The sequence below is a fragment of the Neolamprologus brichardi genome, chromosome 6 (assembly GCF_056152115.1).
Source record: "Neolamprologus brichardi isolate AB-2024 chromosome 6, ASM5615211v1, whole genome shotgun sequence".
NCBI lineage: Eukaryota > Metazoa > Chordata > Actinopteri > Cichliformes > Cichlidae > Neolamprologus > Neolamprologus brichardi.
This window is the reverse complement of record NC_142109.1, coordinates 20,293,839-20,318,684: the sequence shown is the minus strand read 5'-3', so window position 1 is coordinate 20,318,684 and position 24,846 is coordinate 20,293,839. Positions and strand designations below refer to the sequence as shown.

At 39.9% G+C, this 24,846-nt stretch overlaps 3 protein-coding genes across 3 annotated transcripts; 1 reads left to right on the top strand and 2 right to left on the bottom strand.

Moving 5' to 3' along the window:
- The first annotated feature begins 229 nt into the window (after positions 1-229).
- On the top strand, positions 230-4,921 carry chic2 (cysteine-rich hydrophobic domain 2). The gene is made up of 6 exons (XM_006787338.3): positions 230-559; positions 1,735-1,789; positions 1,995-2,150; positions 2,310-2,366; positions 2,446-2,505; positions 3,745-4,921. The coding sequence occupies exons 1-6, from the start codon at positions 426-428 to the stop codon at positions 3,793-3,795; spliced, it is 513 nt and encodes a 170-aa protein (XP_006787401.1). The 5' UTR covers positions 230-425; the 3' UTR covers positions 3,796-4,921.
- Positions 4,922-6,936: 2,015 nt separating this feature from the next.
- On the bottom strand, positions 6,937-10,350 carry LOC102779920 (uncharacterized). The gene is made up of 6 exons (XM_087841812.1): positions 10,185-10,350; positions 8,621-8,766; positions 8,477-8,532; positions 8,195-8,308; positions 7,500-7,598; positions 6,937-7,327 (listed from the first exon to the last, which is right to left on the bottom strand). The coding sequence occupies exons 1-6, from the start codon at positions 10,299-10,301 to the stop codon at positions 7,164-7,166; spliced, it is 696 nt and encodes a 231-aa protein (XP_087697938.1). The 5' UTR covers positions 10,302-10,350; the 3' UTR covers positions 6,937-7,163.
- A 9,198-nt stretch (positions 10,351-19,548) lies between these two features.
- On the bottom strand, positions 19,549-24,570 carry LOC148102531 (uncharacterized). The gene is made up of 6 exons (XM_087841811.1): positions 24,413-24,570; positions 21,221-21,366; positions 21,077-21,132; positions 20,809-20,922; positions 20,113-20,211; positions 19,549-19,940 (listed from the first exon to the last, which is right to left on the bottom strand). The coding sequence occupies exons 1-6, from the start codon at positions 24,527-24,529 to the stop codon at positions 19,864-19,866; spliced, it is 609 nt and encodes a 202-aa protein (XP_087697937.1). The 5' UTR covers positions 24,530-24,570; the 3' UTR covers positions 19,549-19,863.
- Between the last annotated feature and the right edge of the window lie 276 nt (positions 24,571-24,846).

The following is a 24,846-nucleotide window of genomic DNA, read 5'->3' as shown; positions in this document are numbered from 1 at the left end:
ACTGTGAATTGTGCTGTTCTTGGTATTTTTCTGTACATCTGTACATTCCTCAATTACACCTCTATGAAAAGTGCATCCAAACAAAATGGATTGCTATCATATTTTATTTTATTTGATTTAACAAAAAGTACATATAAGAATTACACGCGACGTCAAAGCCTTGTTTTGTGTGCTTGTTAAAAAAAAAAAAGTCTGAAAAGAAGTCTGTCCCTCTTCCGGTGTCGTACGGTTACTGCGGCGGATGTTGATGTTTTGTTTCAGAGCTCTCAGAACGATGTGAAACTGTATCGTCTCCGGGACTGCTCGATATTTTTGTGGCCGTCTTCCCGATACTTTTTGTCCTATTTCTCTGTAAGGTTTCGCTGTTTGTCGGCATCGTGTCTCTCCCGGTGTCTGTCCCGGGAAGCGCGAGGCCGAGTCGTGCGATGATGGAGGACTTTGATGAGATCTACGAAGAGGAGGAGGAGGAAGAGGAGGACGAGGACAGGGCCGCGGAAGAACAGCTCCTTAAGTACGCTCCGGACCCGGTAGTGGTGCGAGGGTCCGGTCACGTAACTGTGTAAGGAACTGACAGAGCTCCCGGGGGTCTACAAAACAGTTTAACGTTACTGTAAAATGCGGCAGCTAACACAGCTTTCCGTGGGTAACCGGTGGCTAGCTGCGTTAGCTGCCGCTGTCTGGCTTAGCATAGCATAGCTAGTTAGCTTCTAACTTAGCAGCAAGCTAACTAACCGAGAAGTGAATGATCGGGTCTAGCTTCAGACAAATTTGAACTTTCTTGAGATTTTTTTTTATTGTAGCTATTGTCAAGTTGTGACAACGTGTTCCCATCACTGGTTTCATTTTTCTGAAGTTAAGTACAGACTTCCAGAGCTGTTTATACTGATCATTACAACACAAGACAGTACTGTGTCCGTAAATAGGTGTTCTCACAATTAAAGCTAGTAATAATTAACGTATCCACATCTTGAGTAAAGAAATTGTATTCTTAAGTAGTTGACTGTACTGAGAGTAGAGCTTTTTTCCAAACAAGTATATGCTTAACTTGTTTTTTCCGCTTATCTTACCTTGTCTCTTCAAAAAAAAAAAGGGTATCAAGCGTACAAATACTAAGAATAAAGACAGGAAAGGGATAAAGGTTGCAGTTTGTTAAAGTTTTGTGCCTTGAATGGATAAATATACCTCCGTATTTCAGCCAATTTACATTTGTGAATTTAAAAGTTGGGTTTTTGTTTTTTTTAAATGACCAGTTTAGTTGGGTGGAAATGAGCTTACAGTTGAGTTACCTCCAAACATAAATCTGTGTCCTAACTGTTTTGGGGAGTTTAACCTACTGGTACTGTTTCTTTAATTTAACAGTGCCTCACATTCATTCTCACAGCGTTTTACACTACGCTGCTCTTTGCGTTGAACATTAGATTTGTTTGTGTAATTCAAAATAAACAGTGACAGAAGCTAAATAAGCAGGTCTGTGTGATAGTACACAGATGTATGGGATGTTTGAACTGTGTATTATATATTATCTTTGAATGTTTTAGATGAATTATAAAATAATTATTTTTGTTCTGATAAAGTAAATAGCTTCTCTTTGCTGTGGGTCTCAGAAAGATGTTGCGATGTAATTTTTAATATCTGCACTAAAAGTATATAATTAATCTCTAATAGTGGTTCATGTCTGATACAGTTTCATCTTTAATGTTGTAAGTAAAAATGTAATTTTTTACCTACTTTCAGGTTTGGACTCAGTAACAAATTCGAGTCAGAATTTCCTTCAGCACTTACAGGAAAGGTGAGTGTGTTGTTTTTATTGAAAGCAAACCATGACCGTGGGATTTAGATCAGAATCAACATGTAGTGCTTCATTTAAATTAATTTCTTTCCTCTTTTTTTTTTTTTTTGTACGAAATACAGATATTTGATGCACATTTAATGGTGCTAAAAGTGTGAATATACTTACTTTTAATAATAAAAGTAATACTGTGTGCTTCCCTTAGGTGGCACCAGAGGAATTCAAAGCCAGTATCAATCGTGTGAACAGCTGCCTAAGAAAGACACTCCCGGTGAATGTGCGGTGGCTTCTGTGTGGTTGTCTTTGCTGCTGTTGCACACTGGGCTTCAGTTTGTGGCCCGTCATCTGCCTCAGCAAAAGGGTGAGATGCCCATTCACTTCGTCCCACAGTTTGAAAATGTTACCCAGAGAATCTGCGATATTTGCTGCAGCATCACAGTGAACAAGACAAAAAATGTTGTGCACTAAGTTGATATGAGACCATTTTTTCACAACAGTATCATCTAATATCTTTTTCCAGACAAGAAGATCTATAGAGAAACTTTTGGAGTGGGAGAACAGCAGACTTTACCACAAGGTAAGCAATGAAGGCATCATTTGATATGTGTGGGTTGATGAAACTTCTCTAATCTTCTATAATCACTGTTTCTGTGTAGTTGTGTTTGCATTGGAGACTAAGCAAAAGGAAGTGTGAAACCAACAACATGATGGAATATGTAAGTATTAGCTCTTTTCAGTGGTGCAATTATCCCAGTACAGTTAATGAAAGTATACTAGGTGTTACACCCACTACCAGATTGCGTTAAAAAGCTGCTGATTTTAACTCAAAAGGTACTATTTTAGATGATAAATTGTGCCGAGGGTTGGTTTCTGGTTGTTCATGTAGTTACAGGTTTATCGCTGCACCATGGAAAAGTATCATATCTCCAACCTTTTTGAGCGCAGATATTAGGCAGTTATTGTATCTGCAGTGTATGCTTGCGTGTCTTTGATTGATTAGTGTAGCGCATTGTTGCTCAGTTAGTCCAAAAGAAAGGGTTAAAAAAAAAACTTTTGAATTGAGTATATTTAGTTGTTAAGTAAATAGGGCTCCTGCAATCCATAGCCCTGGCTAGTGGTTGTGTACCACCTTGTCTTTTGTTGTGCATTAACAAAATATTACAAATTAGTTTAACCTACTAGTATTAGCGTTTCTTATTACTAACATTAGCAATTTTGTGTCATGGTGTCTGGGCTTTTATATACAGATGTTGTTTATCCAGCCGGCTTTTAGCTACTTCATCCGATTCTGTGCCAGTTTAATTGTGTTTAGAAGAGGCTGACATGCTCCTCTAAGTATAAACGCAGCATATTGATTCTTGTAAAGATACACAAAATGTAATATTCTGTGGTTGCCGCTGTTAATATATCTGGCTTCCTCGTAATGCTAACACAATAGCCATTTATCTATCAGCCAGTTCCTGTTTTTCATAGTTTTGCGTATAGCCACGGGCAGCCTGCTTGTTTTTTGGTTTTTTTTGTATTTCAGAAAAAGTAACTTTAGCACGATCTGTTTAGTTAAGTTGGTACTCAGAAGTAAACAAATAGGCCTGCACAGGTTTGCATCTGTGACCCAGTTAGATGTGAGATGGTGGCTGTTTTGATATAAACGCTGTGGCCAAACCTCCAAGTGAAGTAAGTTTTTTTTTCATCAGTACCTACTCGGGTCGGCTCAGCACAGCCTGACATGGTTATTAGGGTTTTTCATTAGTTGATAGTACCTGTTACCGGGTACTTTTAAAAGTACCTGTCACACAGAAACAACATCGTGGTGCCCGTGTCTAATGAAAAGCCACAGACAGAGCAGCAGGTACGTGTCAAGTCGATCCAAGGAGGTACTAATTGGGGGGGGGGCTTAAATCTTGTTGAAACATCCCTGACTCACTACTTAGAGCCTTTTGTCCTATTCCCTGCAGGTAATCCTAATAGAATTCCTACCTAAGGTCCCGATCTTCAGACCGGACTAGCCTGACTACAGCTGATCTGAAACTTCTTCTGCTGCCTGCCGCTGTCACAGAATCATGATGGCTGTAAAGTTCCCAAATTATTACAGTTCCTTAAATACTCCAGCATTTATGTTGACATTTATTCTCCCTGTTTTCTCTTGGATCCATTCCCTATAACATATCTACAGCCTTGTTTACAAATCCAGCAGCCCCATACTTTTTTTTTGGGGGGGGGAGACATCAACATTGAACCTTGGCCAGCTGGGCAAACCTATATCAGCCTATGGGATGTGAGGGGAGAACCAGCCGTGGACAATTTTCTTGATCTTTGGAACTATACCTGGAGACTAGACTCTCAAATTGAGTTCTGGGAGCCACGACTGGAAATTTGTCATTTTTATGTTTCCTAACCGAAGCACATGGCACAGACAGACCATGAGTAAAAAAAATATCAATCAATAAAACACTTTCATATGTTACACCACCAACTTCACCTGCAAAAAGTACACACCAGTGCATTTGTAACAGTTGGTTTGGTGCTTTCGATTTGTTAAAGGCAGAGGAAGCAACGCAACACTGAACTTCAAAAGAGCCTTCATCCAAATTGACGCTGTAGCGGAACGTGGGGGTCCTGCGGGAACATGTTGGGCCAGTGGCAAAAACAGCTGAACTCAATGTCACTATTCAAATACCAGGCATCCTCTGGCCTCTTTTCACATCACTTCACTGTGCATCAACCTAACCCAGTGACAATCACACACTTTGACTGTACTGTATGAATGTGTCTTTATGCTACACAGGTTACGTGGAACAGTTTGTTTTAAACGTGTGTCCAGGTGGTGGGCTGACTCTTGAAGAGATGGCCACCGGTGTTAAAGAAAAGCTTGTTTTTTTTTTTGTTTTCTTGTTCTTTGTTTTTATTATTTGAAGGTTTGCTTTCTGTTTTGTTGAAAGAAAAGACGGACAATGTTTGCAAAACTTTTATGTGTGTCAAACATAAGCAAAAAAAATTAACCAAAATTGGACAAATCAAACACAGGATACTCTTCTTTGGTAATGGAAAAAAAATACTTCAATCTTTTAGTTTAAGTAATTTATAAATGTGAGCGTGCATTGATGAAATAAGCATCTTTTGTGTAACTGCAAAGGAATGCCTTGGTTGTTTTATTTCTCTCTGGGGTCTTGTGTCGTGACTAAAGCACACAATCGCTTTGTACATAAGAGAGGCCAAGTAAAGGTGTTGATTATCTGCTAACCTTGGCGTGTCTAAAGGATGTGGATGTGTACAAGGCAGATATTCTGTTTTAGATGTAAACTTGCTCGAGAGGAGCATAAAGAATAAGAGTTCCACCTTGTGAGGTGTTATGTGGTACAAGTGATCTGTGTCATGAAGCAGGATTTGGGCGTTCAATATAGTATGGGGAAACTCAAACAATCAACAAGGAAATGAAGCAGGTCTAATATGTGTAAAGAAGTTATCAGCCCTACTCTGTTCTATGAGGCGTTTTTGTCTTCCAGTGAGTTGTTGTGGTTTTCTGTCCTGAAGCGTTACTGCTTTGGTTCACTGTCACCGATCAGTCTGGTTTGAACCAGTTGTTTTCAGAAAAAAAGCTCAGACTCTACACAGTCTGCTAATATGTAAACATGCCGCTCTTTCCAGCAGAAGTTAGTGAACACCAGTAACAGACCTCAAAGGGAAGTAACAAAATGCACACCGTATAGTAGTAAAGTGTGTCTAATTTGATTGCAGTTTTTCCAAAGACTTCTATAGAACCTGAACTCCTTTTTTGTTTGTTTGTTTTTTATCACAACTGAGTGCAAGTATTGGCTCTTCCACATTGGCTTCATTTTTTTTTCAGGTCTTGGAGCCATGTCCATTTTTTATATCATCTATAGTTGTCAGCTAGTCTGACAAGCAAGGGGCATTTATAGGCCATATTTAGCAGAAATAACTGCTAAATAATAGGCAGTTATTATTTTTCACATAAATCCATTAAAAGCACCCCAAAAAGGTTTGAGTGCCGCAAACATGGTTAAAAGGTCTTTTGGAGCCTGCCTCAGGTGGTCATATGAGGAGCTGCAGCCGGTGGCAGTTCAATGTTAGCAGGATCTTTCAGCCCCAGAGAAGTCCACTTTGTTATAAAATGTTGATTATGAAGCCTTGTTTCTGAGTGAGTTATTTAGCCTGTAATCCTACTTCATGATGGTTACTTCAACAAATGTTTCCATGTCACAGATCACAACGTGAAGCACATCACATATCTTGCATATGTTTGACATTGACAAAGAGAGGAACAGATGGAAATCTGAAAGAAGGCCTTTTTGAGTAGATTGCATAATTGTCTTTCCCTGCTCCACACACCTTTGTGAAAGCATAAGAAGACTATGAGGTTATGTATGTCAAGAATTTGAGCTAAGCCACTTAGTTTTAGTTCACTGAGGTCTGGTGATTGCATGGATCACACTCAGGGGATTGCACTAGATTTTGAAAAGCCCCAAAATGTAGCAAAATCTCACTGTTACACCAGGGTGTCGCATATAGTACACGCGTCACACGTTACTTTGAGTAATTGCTAAACGATGCATTTGAAGATTTGGAAATATCCCTAAGGAAAAAAAAAGAATAACCTTTATAACATTTCTGTGGTCTTCCTATTTAGAAAGTGAAGGAAGCACATGCACCAAGAAAAAACAGATTTAGACTTTTTATGTTAAAAGACCCAAATTCACTTGATTACTGCTGGTTTGCCTGTCGGTTCATCTGTCACTTTTCTATACTTTGAACTGTTCTGTGTAAAGCGAGGCATAGGGCCGTATGCATATTTGTGGTGTGTGCATGATGTTTGCAGAAGCAAATGTTCCGATGTAGATCTGACTGTGATGAAATCCTGCACAAAAAATGAGTCCTTTTTATATAATCTTGAGTGGTCGTATGTGTGCGTGTGTGTCTGAGAGACAGAAAATGTATATACATGACTCATGAGCAGATGTATGTAAAGGAATAAACTTAATTAAACAAAGGTATGGACATTCTTCTTTTCAACTCATTTTTTTATTAACTGCTTCCTTGGCTGCTATTATTTGCTAGATAATAAGCGCTGACAGGCATCTTTGTAAGGTACACCTGTCCACCTGCTCTTTCATTCTAATCAGCCAATCAAATGACAGCAACTCCGTTTATTTAAGCATGAAGACGCAAGATAACCTGCTGAAGCTCAAATCGGAACATCAGAATGGGTAAGACAGTTGATTTGAGTAACATTTAACATAGCAAGTATCTAGGGTTTACAGAGAGTGGTCAGACAAAGAGATCAAGTAGGCTTTAGATTTAGAAAATGTGTTAACACCAGAGGTCAGAGAAGAATGGCTTAGTGACATTTATGACTACTTCAGTCTTCCTTGAATAGACTACTTTGGACCATGTCTAAAATGGTCTTCATTCCACTCTCAGTGAAAAACTTATCAAATAGGTTGAGATCATCGGGTGTTATGCTCCTCAAGGTCAGAGCAATAGTCTTTGTTCCTGGGCTGAGCTCTGGATCTGGGCAAAACCCTGCAAGAAGACATTTGTAAATAAAGTTAATTCATAAATTTGATTAATCTATGACCTTATCAAACATGGCGGTTACAAAAATATAAAGAGTATAAAGATAATATTAGATTGAAGAAGTAACATTCAGTTCAACTGCAGTTTCTAGGTTTTCATATTATATAAAGGTTTATACCTTTTTCTGAATCCAAGATAGCAGGTGGTTGTAGGTTCAGACACTCTGCCTGCTTTGTAAACTCTTCCAGCTCAGCAGCAGACACTTTAACTCTCCTACCTGGGAGACAGAAAAAGTAGACAGAAGGAATCATGATATTGAAGGAGAATTTGTGGCCATGAGCACATGAGCAAGGCCACCTCTGAATGGCTTTTAAAGTCTATTCATGCTTGAAAATCCAATCCAGTGCGGCTGAATTGAAGGGATTCTACATAGTAGAGTTTTTTTTTTTTTTTCAATTCTTCCACACCGATGTGAAAGACTCATTGCTAATCATTGCAAACCCTTGATTTCAGTTCTTGCTAACCAGTTATTAGGTTTAGGGACAATTTCCTTTTCACACAGTGCCATGTAAATGAAATATTCTTTTAAGAACTGTGTTTTCTATTTGCTTGGGTTATCTTTGTCTAATCTAAAAATGTATTTGATGATCTGAAATATCTAAGTGTGACTAATATATAAAATAGAGAGAAACCAGGAAGGGTGCAAATACATTCTCAAAGCACTGCAGTTTTCCGATTTATTAAGCCGTAGAACAGTGGAAACCACTGTTCAATGATTAGTCATTGTTTTATTTTGGAAATTAGTGGCCGGCGTCTCATAAAAAATACTTAAGTACTTTGACATTACATTATTTAGTGTGTCATTGTTCTTACTCAAGAGATGGAGAGCTTTGACTGCAGTTCTCCCAATGGTGTCATTTGAGAAGATAACAAGGCAGTCAGGACAGCCAGTATTCAGCAGGACAGCAGAAGATTGGTTATTGTGCACTGTGGACAGATGACAGATGATGGCCACGCTTCATATTCTTTTAGCATTGGTAAGGGTAATACACACCAATCGATATATACTAAAAGTGTTGTGGCAATGCTAGGTCCAAAGTCTAAATCAAAGTCTAAATCTGGTCATCGAATGTTTGTTCCCTCACTAATACTCACCCAAACGGTTGTTAACCAAAGTCATGTTGGTTTTCAGTGTGAAACACATGCCCATCCTTTTAAAAGATAAAATTAAAGAGATTTCTAAATTCACATTACTTGAAAACAGTATCCGTTCAGGCAAGGCTTTATCGTTTTTATTACATTTTTTGAATGTAGAGATTATTGAACGTATTAGCCTCAGTGGCAGCAGTGGTGTTCATCCAGGCGGTCTCCACAAGCATCTTCGTCAGCATTTTGAATTGAGGGATGCCTGTGCTCGCTGCTATTTGTGTCCATTTTCCCACCAGCTGAAACAGATGGTGTATAATATACGGGGATAAAATAAGTATTGAAAACATCACCAGATTTCTCACTACATACATTTCTAAAGGTGCTATTGAAATAAATTCTCACCAGATGTCAGTAACAATCCAGCCAGTCCACACATGCAAAGAAATCAAACCATAGATGTTATGTGTAATAATGAAAAATGAAAGAAGGAAAAGGTATTGAACACGCTTACTGAAATTGTATTTAATACTTCATGCAAAAGCCTTTGTTGGTGATGACAACTTCAAGACGCCTCCTAGCTGCAGGCATCGCTCAGGTGTGATTTTGGTTCATTCTTCTGCACAAATGGTCTTCAAATTCTGAACGTTCTGTGAGCCCTGCTATGAACTCTAAACTTTAATTATATCTATAGATTTTCAATTAGATTCAGGACAGGTGATTGGCTGTCATTCTAGCAGCTTCTTTGGCTTTGTGTTTGGGATCATCGTCTTGCTGAAAGGTCCGTCCTCATTTCATCTTCAGCATCCTGGTAGATGCTCTGCAGAACATTTTTCTATTCATCTTCCTCCATTTATATGAAACATTCCAGTGCACAGCAGTTGAGCTGATTCCACGTCTTTTTGTAGCTCTTCGCAAGTGCTCCTTTGCTTTTGACAACTCTTCTGATAATTCTTTTCACTCCCCTGTCTGAAAACTGGTGGGGAGCAGCTGGTCCTGGCCGGTTTATGGTGAAATTATGTTCTCTCCTGCCCCAACAGTGCTCACTGGAACCTTCAGATCCACCATAACCGTTCTGGTTATGTTTAATCTGAAAAGTACTAGGTTTAAAAGACATGGAGATCTGGCTTTTCAGGCACTGGCACCAAGGCTGTGGAAGTCCCTGCTGTTGTCTTTACGCTGTCTAGACTCCACTGACTCCTTTAAAAAGCAGCTGAAGACAATTTTATACAAACAAGCTTTTAATTAAATTTTTCACTGTTTCACTATATAAATAAAATTTACTTACTTGCTACTTACTAGTTTAGTAATTCTGATGGATTGGTTTTTATCCATCATGAGATGTTTCTTGTGTGACACCTTGGTAATGAGACAACTTTTTATAGGCCATCAGTTAGAATAGAACCAGCTAACATTAATTTGCACTAGGGGGCAGGGTTGCTTTGTAATTGCTGATAGATTTCAGCTGGTGTTATGACGTTCCATGCCTTTTTGCACCTTCCTTTCTATATGTTCAATACTTTTCCTCTTATTATAACACATAGCTTAATTTATGGATATCAATGGTTTGATTTCTTTGTATGTGTGGACTGGATGGGTGGTTACCCACATCGGGTGTGAATTTCATGTAAATTTGGTGGCATGTTCAAAACTTATTTTACTCAGCGTATATGTGCAGAAAGTGATAAGTGAAAGGTGAGATAAGAGAGAGTCTGACCTGATTTCCGTGGATTTCACGAGGCTGGATTAGATTCTCACAGCTTGTTACAGGAGCTGAGTGTCCAAGAGACAGAAGACCGAGCACAGTTACAGCAACATGAACAAACTCCATCATGGCTTATCTGCTGATAGTGTGGCTTCAGACTCTGAAGTGTGTTCTGGACATACGAGACTCAGCCCAGTTTAGGTGAAGTATTGCTCAATTGTTTACTTATGTGTTGTAATTGTACTTAACAGAAATATTTACTCTATGGCAGTACAGTCAGGGGGGTTATTTAAATGTGTTGCGACACTGGTAGAGCAGGTCATCTACTGATCGGAAGGTTGGAGGCTCGATTCCTGCCTTCCCCTAGTCTGCATGCCAAATATCGTTGGGCAAGATACTAACCCCGAATGAACGGGTGTGTTAATGTTAGTTAGAAAGCACCAAGAAAATGTGCTTGTGCGAATGGGTGTGAATGCACAAGTTGTGTAAAGCACTTTGAGTGCTCCAGTGTTGCCAACTCCTCAGTAAGGAAAATCGGTATTGGCTGTCCTAAAAATCGCTAGAAGTCGTTAAATGATGTCATCGCCTAATTTGCATAATTGGTCATGCTAATGTAATTGTAACCTACGTTGTTGGAGAGAGAAATAACATCGTGGAAGAGACATAAAGTGAGTAAAAAAACGTCCTAAAGGCATTTAGAATTTATTTAGAACTACAAATTAAATTTCTTTTAGCAATTATTGTTTTTTAATGTCACAATTCCAACCCTGCTCCTTTACCCGGGCTTGGACCGGCAAAAGTGACCCGAATTGGCACTCTGGGAGAGTTACTTTATGTGTGTGTTTATTAGTAATGGCCTGTATTTGTATAGCGCTTTACTAGTCCCTAAGGACCCCAAAGCGCTTTACACATCCAGTCATCCACTCATTCCCACTCACATTCACACACTGGAGATGGCAAGCTACATGGGGCGCACTGACAGAGGCGAGGCTGCTGAACACTGGCGCCACCGGGCCCTCTGACCACTACCAGTAGGCAACGGGTGAAGTGTCTTGCCCAAGGACACAACGACCGAGACTGTCCAAGCCGGGGCTCGAACCGGCAACCTTCCAATTACAAGGCGAACTCCCAATTCTTGAGCCACGAGATCACAAGGTTTAGTAGTTTTAATCTTTGTGATCCACAAAACAGCATAACAGTAAAAGAAGAACTGACTGCATTACAGTCAGTGCGGGAACAGCGGCTTCGCTCATGCGCGATTCATTTGCAGTTTGGACGCATAGGTGTGAACATCTCCTGCCCTGATAGCAGCTGGTGAGGACTATTGTCGCGTGTTCAGAATATTGAGGATGAGAACAAAACAACGATGGTCCAGAAGAGTTAGGTCAAACGATGATTTTAATGAACACACGCGTGGGGAGATGAATACTGTTACACAATCAGCGTCGATCTCCACCTAACAATACACAAGCAGTTGTTTATTGTTAGGGTATTCTTACGCCCCCTCATGCGTCAAGCAGATACATCACATGCATAAGTTAAAACCACAAACGTTCTGTTGACGACTTTTGACACAGTTGAAAAGAACATCGTCTCCACGCCAGGTGCTTCCTGTAGATGCTCCTTGCTCTCGCTTATCTCTGGAACATCAGATGCACGTCCTACAACAAACTGTCACTTATGCAGGCACAAAATGCAGTTACAAGCAAAATATGTCTGAACTCTTACCTAAAAATGAGTCTACCTCCTATGTGTGTGTGTGTGTGTGTGTCTCGACCTCAAATGCACTCTGTCTCACCTCGCCAACTAAACTCATGACCTCTTACCAGACAGAAGCCACTCTCACATGTGTAACAACCTAACTGAAACTATATATGTAATCTATTGAATAAATGCTTTAATCAAATGCCACTACTCAAAGCTTAATAAAAAGGATATAAACGAATAAAAGATAATAATGAATAACATGGCATATGTGTCTTGTAAGCGTGTAGGCAATCCTTCCATAGCTCTAAGTCCCTTTGCACAATAGCTCATCTGGACATAGTGCCGGACGAAGCTTCTGACCCTCAATTAACTGACTGAGCTTCAACTCTTTAAAAGCACAAACTGCAAGGTGTGTATAAAAATAGTTATAACTGCACCTGGAATAAAGGTTAATATGGTGCCTGCATGTTTAAACATCTTAAGGCCCTGTCAAAGCTATCTGTTATATTGTTAATGCAATGCTAATGCTGTATGCTGATTATATTGTAGCAGTAAAATAATTTGTTCAATTCCACACTATCCACCAAAGCAAATGGATTTAATTTTAACAAGTCAGGGGTGAAACTGTTCACCTCCAACTTGTTTAATTCTATACGTCATCCATCTTGTAGCGGCTCCCTCTGGACTTGACAAAAAAAAAACGGAAAAAAAACAAAGGTATTTCAAAACTCATTTTTATTCATAGATGATTATTAGTTTACTATTTTTGCCTAGTTATCTTGGAGTTTGAGTTGATACTATCTAATTTTAAAAAAGCAATTTTTAATTTATAATATTTCAACAAAAATATACGTCACATCAACGTCAACAGACCCTGCCTTTACCTGCTGGTGGATTTTAGAGTATGCTAACCCTGCAAAAGGCTAACCATGAAAAAATCCCAAAAAAGAAAAGTTTCGGAAGAAAATAGAGAGTTTAATTCAGCTTGGACATATTTATTTGCATTCACCGCCAACAACGCTGGCTTACCTGTGTGCTTGATATGTGGCGAGAGAATATCGAACAACAAAAAATGTAACGTTGAAAGACACTTTCAAAACAAGCATTTTGCATTCGCTGAAAAATACCCAACCGAAGATGAGCAAAAGAGAGCAATTTCGGAACTGCTGCGAAAAGCTGAAGAGAGCAAACTATCTTTCAAGAAGTGGATCAGCTCTCCACAGCCAACTAGCACTGCTAGTTGTGTGGCAGCTCTGGAGATTGTAAAGAGGGGTAAGCTGTTATGCAGATATGTCAACTGTGATGGGTCTCAGGAAGAACTGATTGAACTAAAGGGCCAAACATGAGGGCAGGACATTTGTGAGGCTGTTGTGAGTTGTCTAGAATCGAAAGGAATGGTGTCAGTTCCTGACTGACACCATTCGAATAACTTGGTGTCAGTGTCTACTGATGGGGCACCCAGTATGAGAGGAGCACAGAAGGGCTTTGTGAATTTGCTTCAAAAGTCACTGGATCGAGAGCTGATGGTGTTTCACTGCATCCTCCACCAAGAAGCACTGTGCGCACAAACATTCCTCCCCCCCCCCCCCCCCCCCCCCCCCGAATGTATCGAAGTGATGAACGTCGTTATCAAGATAGTGAACAAAATAATTGCGAACGGGTTAAGCCACCGACAGTTTTGTTCATTGTTAGAAGAAGTCGATAACGCATATTCAGATCTCCTGCTGCACAACAAAGTCCGGTGGCTGTCCAGGGGAGAGGTGCTGAAACGCTTCACTACCTGTCTGGAGCATGTGAAAACGTTCTTGGAAAGCAAAGGCCTCCACTATCCTGAACTGGAAGACCTCGATTGGTTGGGTAAATTTTACTTCATGGTGGATATGACAAGTCACTTGAACACGCTGAATAAAAATCTACAAGGAAAGGGAAGCACGGCCCTGCAGATGCTTGAGAATGTTTTGGCATTTGAGCGCAAGATGAAAGTGTTCGCAAGAGATGCACAAAAACGTACGCTCTCTCACTTCCCCTCCCTAAGAGAGTTCAAAGAAGCGAACAATGAAATAAACAGTGTTGGGACTAACGCGTTATTAGTTAGTAACGCGTTACAGCAACTACGTTATTATTGTGGTAACGAGCACGGTAACTAGTTATTATGCCAAAACCGGGAACGCGTTACTCGTTACTGGGATTTAGTTAGGCTCGTTATTCGTTACTTCGTGTGGTGGCTATCGCGGAGCTTCCACAGATTCAATAACATTAGCAAGTGGTGGAGGCAGCAGGTGGATGAAGGAAAAGGGAGGCAAGAGGAGAGACCCGAAGCGGCCGCTGGTCCGAGAGTGTCAGGTGAACTGAACTTCAGGTAAGAAGTTATAACCTGCAGTCCATCTGGGTCAGATATAAACCAAGTTTAGGTGGAGTTTATTTTTGTTATGCTGACTTTTTCGTACTGCGTGCTAGCTAGCATGACAGAGTTTCTATACAGCTGGGTGGGTGCTATGTTACTGATGTTGAACTATTAGAGTTGCCAACCGTCCCGTAAAAAACGGAATCGTCTCGTATTCAGAGAAAATACTACGCGTTTCGTATTGAGGTGAAAAGGAACACAGTTTGTGCCCGGACTTCAGCTAGAATGGAAAAAGACACAAAGCTGGAGTTTTTCTGCGTCTTTACGCTGTCAGCTGCCTCTTCTCCTCTCATTCTCTCCCCCTCCCTCTCCTGTTTCTATTTCAATCATGAAACTGATCAATGATCAGCTGATTGGCTTTTCTCTCTTGTTTATTTATCGCCCACTTTGCGCCAGAAAGAGGAAACCAGCAGATGTCGCGGTAAACAACAGCAGCACTTTTAAGCTTGATCAGCTGTTGTTAGAATTTATTTAATATTAATTTCTAGTATCAGCTGATGTTTGCTGGAGCCACAGCTGTAAAGCTGCTGGTCATGATATCGGTTTGGTTATGTGGTGAGAGGGAAACATGAAGATGAAACCAGGAGATGTCCTTACTGAATCATCAGAGCTGTGATGGAGAAACAGGTTTACCTTTTAGTTAACATGAATGAGTTGAAGGGAAGTTGTGAACTGTTTCTGAGAGACAAATAACACCAGGATCCTTTTTTATGTAGCTGACAGCTGGTAACTGTGCAGGGGCGGATCTAACAAAGTGTTGCCAGGGGTCCATGTAGGGCATTAAAAGGGAAAGGGGGGCACAAGGAAATACTTTCTTATTCTCATTTAAAATGTCTCACTTTTAAAAAAAATAATTATCTGAGTCTTACAACAAACAATTGATAGATTGATGCATATATACCATCAGAACAGTGTACATCACTGACACAACAGTGTTTATTTTCATTCAAAGGCTTTATGATTTTTCCTATAATGGTGGGCCGGTCTCTAGTCAAAATGCCCGGGACGATTTTTTTGTCCCAGTCCAGCTCTGTATGCAGCTCATCTGCAGTCTGGTGTTACCTACATCTTCCTATTCAGAAGGCAGAATTTCCGAGTTCTGAGTACAATCGAAAGCACCACGACTGCAGTTTTTGTGTTGGATGTAAAAAGCAGGCTAGGATAGAATCAGGCGTGGGATTTCTCTCATGGAAATATGCACATTATCTTTTCCTTTCTATTGGTAGGTGGCACAGTGCACTTGTGGCAAGTAAGCAAGCTAGAAGACTGGCAATCTTGCTGGGTATCCAGTTACGGAAGCAACACATTAACAAGAGAATTCTAAGTAAAACCAAAGTTACTTTCCCTAGTAACTAGTTACTCTGAAAGTAACGAGTAACTTGAAGTAACTGAGTTACTTTTGATAGAAGTAACTAGTAATGTAACTAAGTTACTAATTTAAAGTAACTTACCCAACACTGGAAATAAATTATGAATATTTCCGCCGTGCCATCAGTGTAATGCAAGCTGCATTTGGAGAAAGATTCAGTGATTTCAGAAAGGAGAAACATACTCTCTCTTTTTCCCTGTCACACCGCTGGACATCGACCCATCTCTGCTGAACACAGTTGCATTCACCGGAGTATGTAAGTCTGATCTAGAAATCAAACTGGCCAACATAGTGGATAAAGATTTGTGGGTAAATAAGTTCAAAACACTGACGGCGGATCTTGAAGAAGTCGCCCGTCAGAAGGCTACGCTCGCTAAAGAGCACAAAAGAATGATATGGAAAAACTCCCCCACCCCGACAAACTTGTTTTTGAAACATGGAGTGCCATTCCTGAAACGTATATTAACATGAAAAAGTATGCATTTGGAGTCTTGTCCATCTTTGGCTCAACATACTTATGTGAACAAGTTTTCTCAAGCATGAATTTTATAAAGTCCAAACACCGCTCCCGCCTCAAAGATGAGAGCCTACAGTCCTGTATGAAGATCAAAGTCACATCTTACAGCCCCGACATAGGGAAGATCTGCAGCGAACTTCAGACACAGAAGTCACATTAAAATGGTGAGTGTAATGGAGGATGTCACTCTAAGAGGGATGGACTTGACCTCCTGACTATGAATGATGTAGATGATAAGGTGCTGACTCTATGAATCCACAATCTCACCAGGGTTGTCCGATAAGAGCCGATGGCTTATCCACAAAATCCACTGCCACTCAGGTATCTGTCATTCACTCATTTATTTAACAGGAATCCGAGGTACACATCCATAATGTGAGTGAGGGTAACAGGCTGTAAAATGCTATATGCCGTGTGGTGAAGTGATGGTGTGGTTTCTGTTGGAAAGAACATAAAAGTCTTCCATAATTATGTGAACAGAGTGAATTAAATGTGTAATCAGTGGCGGTCCTAGCCTGTTTGGTGCCCTGGGCGAACTATACCTGGAGACTAGACTCTCAAATTGAGTTCTGGAAGCCACGACTGGAAATTTGTCATTTTTATGTTTCCTAACCGAAGCACATGGCACAGACAGACCATGATTAAAAAAATATCAATCAATAAAACACTTTCATATGTTACACCACCAACTTCACCTGCAAAAAGTACACGCCAGTGCATTTGTAACAGTTGGTTTGGTGCTTTCGATTTGTTAAAGGCAGAGGAAGCAACGCAACACTGAACTTCAAAAGAGCCTTCATCCAAATTGACGCTGTAGCGGAACGTGGGGGTCCTGCGGGAACATGTTGGGTCAGTGGCAAAAACAGCTGAACTCAATGTCACTATTCAAATACCAGGCATCCTCTGGCCTCTTTTCACATCACTTCACTGTGCATCAACCTAACCCAGTGACAATCACACACTTTGACTGTACTGTATGAATGTGTCTTTATGCTACACAGGTTACGTGGAACAGTTTGTTTTAAACGTGTGTCCAGGTGGTGGGCTGACTCTTGAAGAGATGGCCACCGGTGTTAAAGAAAAGCTTGGGGTTTTTTTTGTTTTCTTGTTCTTTGTTTTTATTATTTGAAGGTTTGTTTTCTGTTTTGTTGAAAGAAAAGACAGACAATGTTTGCAAAACTTTTGTATGTGTGTCAAACATAAGCAAAAAAAAATAACCAAAATTGGACAAATCAAACACAGGATACTCTTCTTTGGTAATGGAAAAAAAATACTTCAATCTTTTAGTTTAAGTAATTTATAAATGTGAGCGTGCATTGATGAAATAAGTATCTTTTGTGTAACTGCAAAGGAATGCCTTGGTTGTTTTATTTCTCTCTGGGGTCTTGTGTCGTGACTAAAGCACACAATCGCTTTGTACATAAGAGAGGCCAAGTAAAGGTGTTGATTATCTGCTAACCTTGGCTTACTCGTGTCTAAAGGATGTGGATGTGTACAAGGCAGATATTCTGTTTTAGATGTAAACTTACTCGAGATGAGCATAAAGAATAAGAGTTCCACCTTGTGAGGTGTTATGTGGTACAAGTGATCTGTGTCATGAAGCAGGATTTGGGCGTTCAATATAGTATGGGGAAACTCAAACAATCAACAAGGAAATGAAGCAGGTCTAATATGTGTAAAGAAGTTATCAGCCCTACTCTGTTTTATGAGGCGTTTTTGTCTTCCAGTGAGTTGTTGTGGTTTTCTGTCCTGAAGTGTTACTGCTTTGGTTCACTGTCACCGATCAGTCTGGTTTGAACCAGTTGTTTTCAGAAACGAAGCTCAGACTCTACACAGTCTGCTAATATGTAAACATGCCGCTCTTTCCAGCAGAAGTTAGTGAACACCAGTAACAGACCTCAAAGGGAAGTAACAAAATGCACTCCGTATAGTAGTAAAGTGTGTCTAATTTGATTGCAGTTTTTCCAAAGACTTCTATAGAACCTGAACTCTTTTTTTTGTTGTTGTTGTTTTTTTGAATCACAACTGAGTGCAAGTATTGGCTCTTCCACATTGGCTTCATTTTTTTTTCAGGTCTTGGAGCCATTTTTTATATCATCTATAGTTATCAGTTAGCCTGACAAGCAAGGGGCATTTATAGGCCATATTTAGCAGAAATAACTGTTAAATAATAGGCAGTTATTATTTTTCACGTAAATCCATTAAAAGCACCCCAAAAAGGTTTGAGTGCCGCAAACATGGTTAAAAGGTCTTTTGGAGCCTGCCTCAGGTGGTCATATGAGGAGCTGCAGCCGGTGGCAGTTCAATGTTAGCAGGATTTTTCAGCCCCAGAGAAGTCCACTTTGTTATAAAATGTTGATTATGAAGCCTTGTTTCTGAGTGAGTTATTCTATTATTTAGCCTGTAATCCTACTTCATGATGGTTACTTCAACAAATGTTTCCATGTCAGAGATCACAACGTGAAGCACATCACATATCTTGCATATGTTTGACATTGACAAAGAGAGGAACAGATGGAAATCTGAAAGAAGGCCTTTTTGAGTAGATTGCATAATTGTCTTTCCCTGCTCCACACACCTTTGTGAAAGCATAAGAAGACTATGAGGTTATGTATGTCAAGAATTTGAGCTAAGCCACTTAGTTTTTGTTCACTGAGGTCTGGTGATTGCATGGATCACACTCAGGGGATTGCACTAGATTTTGAAAAGCCCCAAAATGTAGCAAAATCTCACTGTTACACCAGGGTGTCGCATATAGTACACGCGTCACACGTTACTTTGAGTAATTGCTAAACGATGCATTTGAAGATTTGGAAATATCCCTAAGGAAAAAAAAGAATAACCTTTATAACATTTCTGTGGTCTTCCTATTTAGAAAGTGAAGGAAGCACATGCACCAAGAAAAAACAGATTTAGACTTTTTATGTTAAAAGACCCAAATTCACTTGATTACTGCTGGTTTGCCTGTCGGCTCATCTGTCACTTTTCTATACTTTGAACTGTTCTGTGTAAAGCGAGGCATAGGGCCGTATGCATATTTGTGGTGTGTGTGCATGATGTTTGCAGAAGCAAATGTTCCGATGTAGATCTGACTGTGATGAAATCCTGCACAAAAAATGAGTCCTTTTTATATAATCTTGAGTGGTCGTATGTGTGCGTGTGTGTCTGAGAGACAGAAAATGTATATACATGACTCATGAGCAGATGTATGTAAAGGAATAAACTTAATTAAACAAAGGTATGAACATTCTTATCTTCAACTCATTTTTTTATTAACTGCTTCCTTGGCTGCTATTATTTGCTAGATAATAAGCGCTGACAGGCATCTTTGTAAGGTACACCTGTCCACCTGCTCTTTCATTCTAATCAGCCAATCAAATGACAGCAACTCCGTTTATTTAAGCATGAAGATGCAAGATAACCTGCTGAAGCTCAAATCGGAACATCAGAATAGGTAAGACAGTTGATTTGAGTAACATTTAACATAGCATGGATCTAGGGTTTACAGAGAGTGGTCAGACAAAGAGATCAAGTAGGCTTTAGATTTAGAAAATGTGTTAACGCCAGAGGTCAGAGAAGAATGGCTTAGTGACATTTATGACTACTTCAGTCTTCCTTGAATAGACTACTTTGGACCATGTCTAAAATGGTCTTCATTCCACTCTCAGTGAAAAACTTATCAAATAGGTTGAGATCATCGGGCGTTATCTTTGCTCAAGGTCAGATCAATAGTCTTTGTTCCTGGGCTGAGCTCTGGATCTGGGCAAAACCCTGCAAGAAGACATTTGTGAATAAAGTTAATTCATAAATTTGATTAATCTATGACCTTATCAAACATGGCGGTTACAAAAATATAAAGAGTATAAAGATAATATTAGATTGAAGAAGTAACATTCAGTTCAACTGCAGTTTCTAGGTTTTCATATTATATAAAGGTTTATACCTTTTTCTGAATCCAAGATAGCAGGTGGTTGTAGGTTCAGACACTCTGCCTGCTTTGTAAACTCTTCCAGCTCAGCAGCAGACACTTTAACTCTCCTACCTGGGAGACAGAAAAAGTAGACAGAAGGAATCATGACATTGAAGGAGAATTTGTGGCCATGAGCACATGAGCAAGGCCACCTCTGAATGGCTTTTAAAGTCTATTCATGCTTGAAAATCCAATCCAGTGCGGCTGAATTGAAGGGATTCTACATAGTAGAGTTTTTGGGTTTTTTTTCAATTCTTCCACACCGATGTGAAAGACTCATTGCTAATCATTGCAAACCCTTGATTTCAGTTCTTGCTAACCAGTTATTAGGTTTAGGGACAATTTCCTTTTCACACAGTGCCATGTAAATGAAATATTCTTTTAAGAACTGTGTTTTCTATTTGCTTGGGTTATCTTTGTCTAATCTAAAAATGTATTTGATGATCTGAAATATCTAAGTGTGACTAATATATAAAATAGAGAGAAACCAGGAAGGGTGCAAATACATTCTCAAAGCACTGCAGTTTTCCGATTTATTAAGCCGTAGAACAGTGGAAACCACTGTTCAATGATTAGTCATTGTTTTATTTTGGAAATTAGTGGCCGGCGTCTCATAAAAAATACTTAAGTACTTTGACATTACATTATTTAGTGTGTCATTGTTCTTACTCAAGAGATGGAGAGCTTTGACTGCAGTTCTTCCAATGGTGTCATTTGAGAAGGTAACAAGGCAGTCAGGACAGCCAGTATTCAGCAGGACAGCAGAAGATTGGTTATTGTGCACTGTGGACAGATGACAGATGATGGCCACCCTTAGCATTAGTAAGGGTGCAGTGTGCAAATACACACCAATCGATATAATGAAAGTGTTGTGGCAATGCTAGGCACAAAGTCTAAATCTGGTCATCCAAATGTTTGTTCCCTCACTAATACTCACCCAAACTGTTGTTAACCAAAGTCATGTTGGTTTTCAGTGCGAAACACATGCCCATCCTTTTAAAAGATAAAATTAAAGAGATTTCTAAATTCACATTACTTGAAAACAGTATCAGTTCAGGCAAGGCTTTATCGTTTTTATTACATTTTATGAATGTAGAGATTATTGAACGTATTAGCCTCATTGGCAGCAGTGATGTTCATCCAGGCGGTCTCCACAAGCATCTTCGTCAGCATTTTGAATTGAGGGATGCCTGTGCTCTCTGCTATTTGTGTCCATTTTCCCACCAGCTGAAACAGATGGTGTATAATATACAGGGGGTAAAATAAGTATTGAAAACATCACCAGATTTCTCAGTACATACATTTCTAAAGGTGCTATTGACGTAAAATTCTATCCAGATGTTGGTAACAATCCAGCCAGTCCACACATGCAAAGAAATCAAACCATAGATGTGGCGATCGTGGCTCAAGACTTGGGAGTTCGCCTTATAATCAGAAGGTTGCCGGTTTGAGCCCCGGCTTGGACGGTCTCGGTCGTTGTGTCCTTGGAAAAGACACTTCACCCGTTGCCTACTGGTGGTGGTCAGAGGGCCCGGTGGCGCCAGTGTCCGGCAGCCTCGCCTCTGTCAGTGCGCCCCAGGGTGGCTGTGGCTACAATGTAGCTTGCCATCACCAGTGTGTGAATGGGTGGATGACTGGATATGTAAAGTGCTTTGGGGTCCTTAGGGACTAGTAAAGCGCTATATAAATACAGGCCATTTACCATAATGAGAAATGAAAGAAGGAAAAAGTATTGAACACGTTTACTGAAATTGTATTTAATGCTTCATGTAAAAGCTTTTGTTGGTAATGACAACTTCAAGACGCCTCCTAGCCGCAGGCATTGATCAGGTGTGATTTTGGTTCATTCTTCTACACAAACAGTCTTCAAATTCTGTGTTTGGATCATCGTCTTGCTGAAAGGTCCGTCAGCGTTTCATCTTCAACATCCTGGTAGATGGCAGCAGAACATTTTTCCATTCATCTTCCTCCATTTATATGAAACATTCCAGTGCCACATGATGAAAAACAGCCCCATACAACTCCAAACTTCACTTTTGGTATAATGTTTTTGGGGTGAGGCCTTTTGACCTCCAGACATGGCGTGTATTAAGGCATCAGTTCAGTTTCGGTCTCAACTAACCAGAGTATATTTTTCCCAGTATTTCACAGGTGTGTTTAAATGTTGTTCAGCAAACCTTAAACGTGCTTTAGCATGTTTTTTTCTTCAGCAATGGAGTCTTGCATGGTGAGCGTGCGTACAGGCCATGGCAGTTGAAAGGATTTCAAGTCTTTTTGTAGCTCTTCGCAAGTGCTCCTTGGCTCTTGGACAACTCTTCTGATAATTCTTTTCACTCCCCTGTCTGAAAACTGGCGGGGAGCAGCTGGTTCTGGACACTTTATGGTGAAATAATGTTCTCTCCTGCCCCAACAGTTCTCACTGGAACCTTCAGTAATTTAGAAATTCTTCTGTAACCAATGCCATCAATTTGTTTTGCAACAATAAGATTATGAAGGTCATGATATGTTTCTTTGTGACACCTTCTTCTTCTTCTTCTTCTTGTAAGTATTATTGGCAGTTGGCAAACAACTGCATGGTGCATTTCTGCCACCACTGGTATGGAGTGTGGACAGGATTAAAATAAATAAATAAAATAAAATTTTAAAAATATTTTTTTAAAAACAACCTACTTCATATCCTTCCAAACAATCTTCCTTCTCTCAAAAACTGAAACAAAGCCTGATAACTTTTATTCCCCGACTCCTGTTGTGATAACTTAATAAGATCCAATTTCATGTTAATGTTACTGAGACTTCAAACCAGTTGTGTCCTCTCAACCTTGTACTTCCGACACTGCAAAATAACATGCTCCAAAGTTTCCTCCTCTCCACAACAATCACATTTCCCTGAATTATGTTTCCCTATCAAGAATAGTATAGAATTCAATCCTGTATGTCCAAATCTCAGTCTTGACACCACCACCTCCTCTCGCCTACTCCTTCCTGTGGCTCTCCTTACTCCCACCCACCTTTGAATTTTATATAACCACCTTCCCCACCTTTCTTCTTCCCACTGTTTCTGCCATCTACCCCTCATTTCTAGCTTAATAATACTCTTAACTTCCAGCTGACCAAAACTCACTGCCAGATCAACTATCCTATGATTAGTGGCTTCTTTTGCTAACCTATCCTCTGCTTCATTCCCCCTTACCCCATAGTGAGCTGGGACCAATACAAACACTACTGACAGACCCATCATATGTATTCTGAAAAGAGTTTGCTGAATATCTATTAAAATATCTGATCTACCTTCCAAATGACCTTTCTGTAGACTGACCAAGGCTGCGCTTGAATCTGAACAAATAATTGCTTTCAACAGCCTCAACTCTTCCACCCATTGAACCGCTAATAGAATTGCTATCATTTCTCCTGTAAACACAGACAATCCATCATTAATCCTCTTCCTAATTTCTACCATAAAGTCCGGAATTACTACTGCTACCCCCACATGACTTAGCTGGATTCTTTGAAGCATCTGTATATACTTGCACATACCCACAATACTGTTCAGTGTAACCCTGAACTGAATTTGAGTGTAGACTGCCTGCCCTATCCTGACTCTTCTGGTGCAATAAAGCAAAATCTACAGTTGCTTCAGGAAGTATCCGTGGAGGGATTGCAGGCCACGGCACTCGCTGGCATATGTCTAACTGATCTAATTTAAGTTCTCTAGCTCTTCCCCCACCACCCATCCAAAACTCTTTAATTTCCTCCTGCCTTTCTCCCAGCAAGGTTTAAGTACTTCTAGTGTAGGGTGATCCTTCCCCTGACCCTGTAAGTTTGCCCAATAAGTCAATCTAAGCTGTTCCCTCCTCAGCCCTAGTGTCATTTTCTCCATCTCCACCTGCAAGGTTACAGTAGGAGTTTGTGTGACACCTTGGTAATGAGACCTCTTTTTATAGGCCATCAGTTAGAATAGAACCAACTGATATTAATTTGCACTAGGGGGCAGGATTGTTTTGTAATTGCTGATAGATTTCAGCTGGTGTCATGACGTTCCATGCCTTTTTGCAACTTCCTTTCTTCATGTGTTCAATAGTTTTCCTTGTGTCATCTTATTATTACACATAGCTTAATTTATGGACATTGCTGGTTTTACTTCTTTGTATGTGTGGACTGGATGGGTGGTTACCCACATCTGGTGTAAATTTCATGTAAATTTGGTGATGTGTTCAAAACTTATTTTACTCAGGAGAAAGTAATAAGTGAAAGGTGAGATAAGAGAGAGTCTGACCTGATTTCCGTGGATTTCACGAGGCTGGATTAGATTCTCACAGCTTGTCACAGGAGCTGAGTGTCCAAGAGACAGAAGACCGAGCACAGCTACAGCAACGTGAACAAACTCCATCATGGCTTATCTGCTGATAGTGTGGCTTCAGACTTTGAAGTGTGTTCTAGACATACGAGACTCAGCCTAGTTTAGGTGACGTATTGCTCAATTGTTTACTTATGTGTTGTAATTGTACTTAAAAGAACATAACAGAAATATTTACTCTGTGGCAGTACAGTCAGGGGGGTTATTTAAATGTGTTGCGGCAATGCCACCTAAGGGAATTTCACCCCTAGGACATAAAAAGATTGAAAATGTAACAAATTAAATTAAAAGCTACCTGGGTTTGAAAACACATCCAAGAGAGATGGATTCAATGATAAAAAGAACACTTTATT

Coding starts and splice junctions, on each gene's coding strand:
- LOC148102531 (XM_087841811.1), bottom strand. CDS start 24,529: ATGATGGAGTTTGTTCACGTTGCTGTAGCTGTGCTCGGTCTTCTGTCT. Junction 21,367..24,412: donor GTGAAATCCACGGAAATCAG/GTCAGACTCTCT, acceptor CATCTGTTTCAG/CTGGTGGGAAAATGGACACA. Junction 21,133..21,220: donor AATCTCTACATTCATAAAAT/GTAATAAAAACG, acceptor ATCTTTTAAAAG/GATGGGCATGTGTTTCGCAC.
- chic2 (XM_006787338.3), top strand. CDS start 426: ATGATGGAGGACTTTGATGAGATCTACGAAGAGGAGGAGGAGGAAGAG. Junction 1,790..1,994: donor CTTCAGCACTTACAGGAAAG/GTGAGTGTGTTG, acceptor TGCTTCCCTTAG/GTGGCACCAGAGGAATTCAA. Junction 2,506..3,744: donor CCAACAACATGATGGAATAT/GTAAGTATTAGC, acceptor TATTCCCTGCAG/GTAATCCTAATAGAATTCCT.
- LOC102779920 (XM_087841812.1), bottom strand. CDS start 10,301: ATGATGGAGTTTGTTCATGTTGCTGTAACTGTGCTCGGTCTTCTGTCT. Junction 8,533..8,620: donor AATCTCTACATTCAAAAAAT/GTAATAAAAACG, acceptor ATCTTTTAAAAG/GATGGGCATGTGTTTCACAC. Junction 8,309..8,476: donor TTTGGTTAACAACCGTTTGG/GTGAGTATTAGT, acceptor ATCTGTCCACAG/TGCACAATAACCAATCTTCT.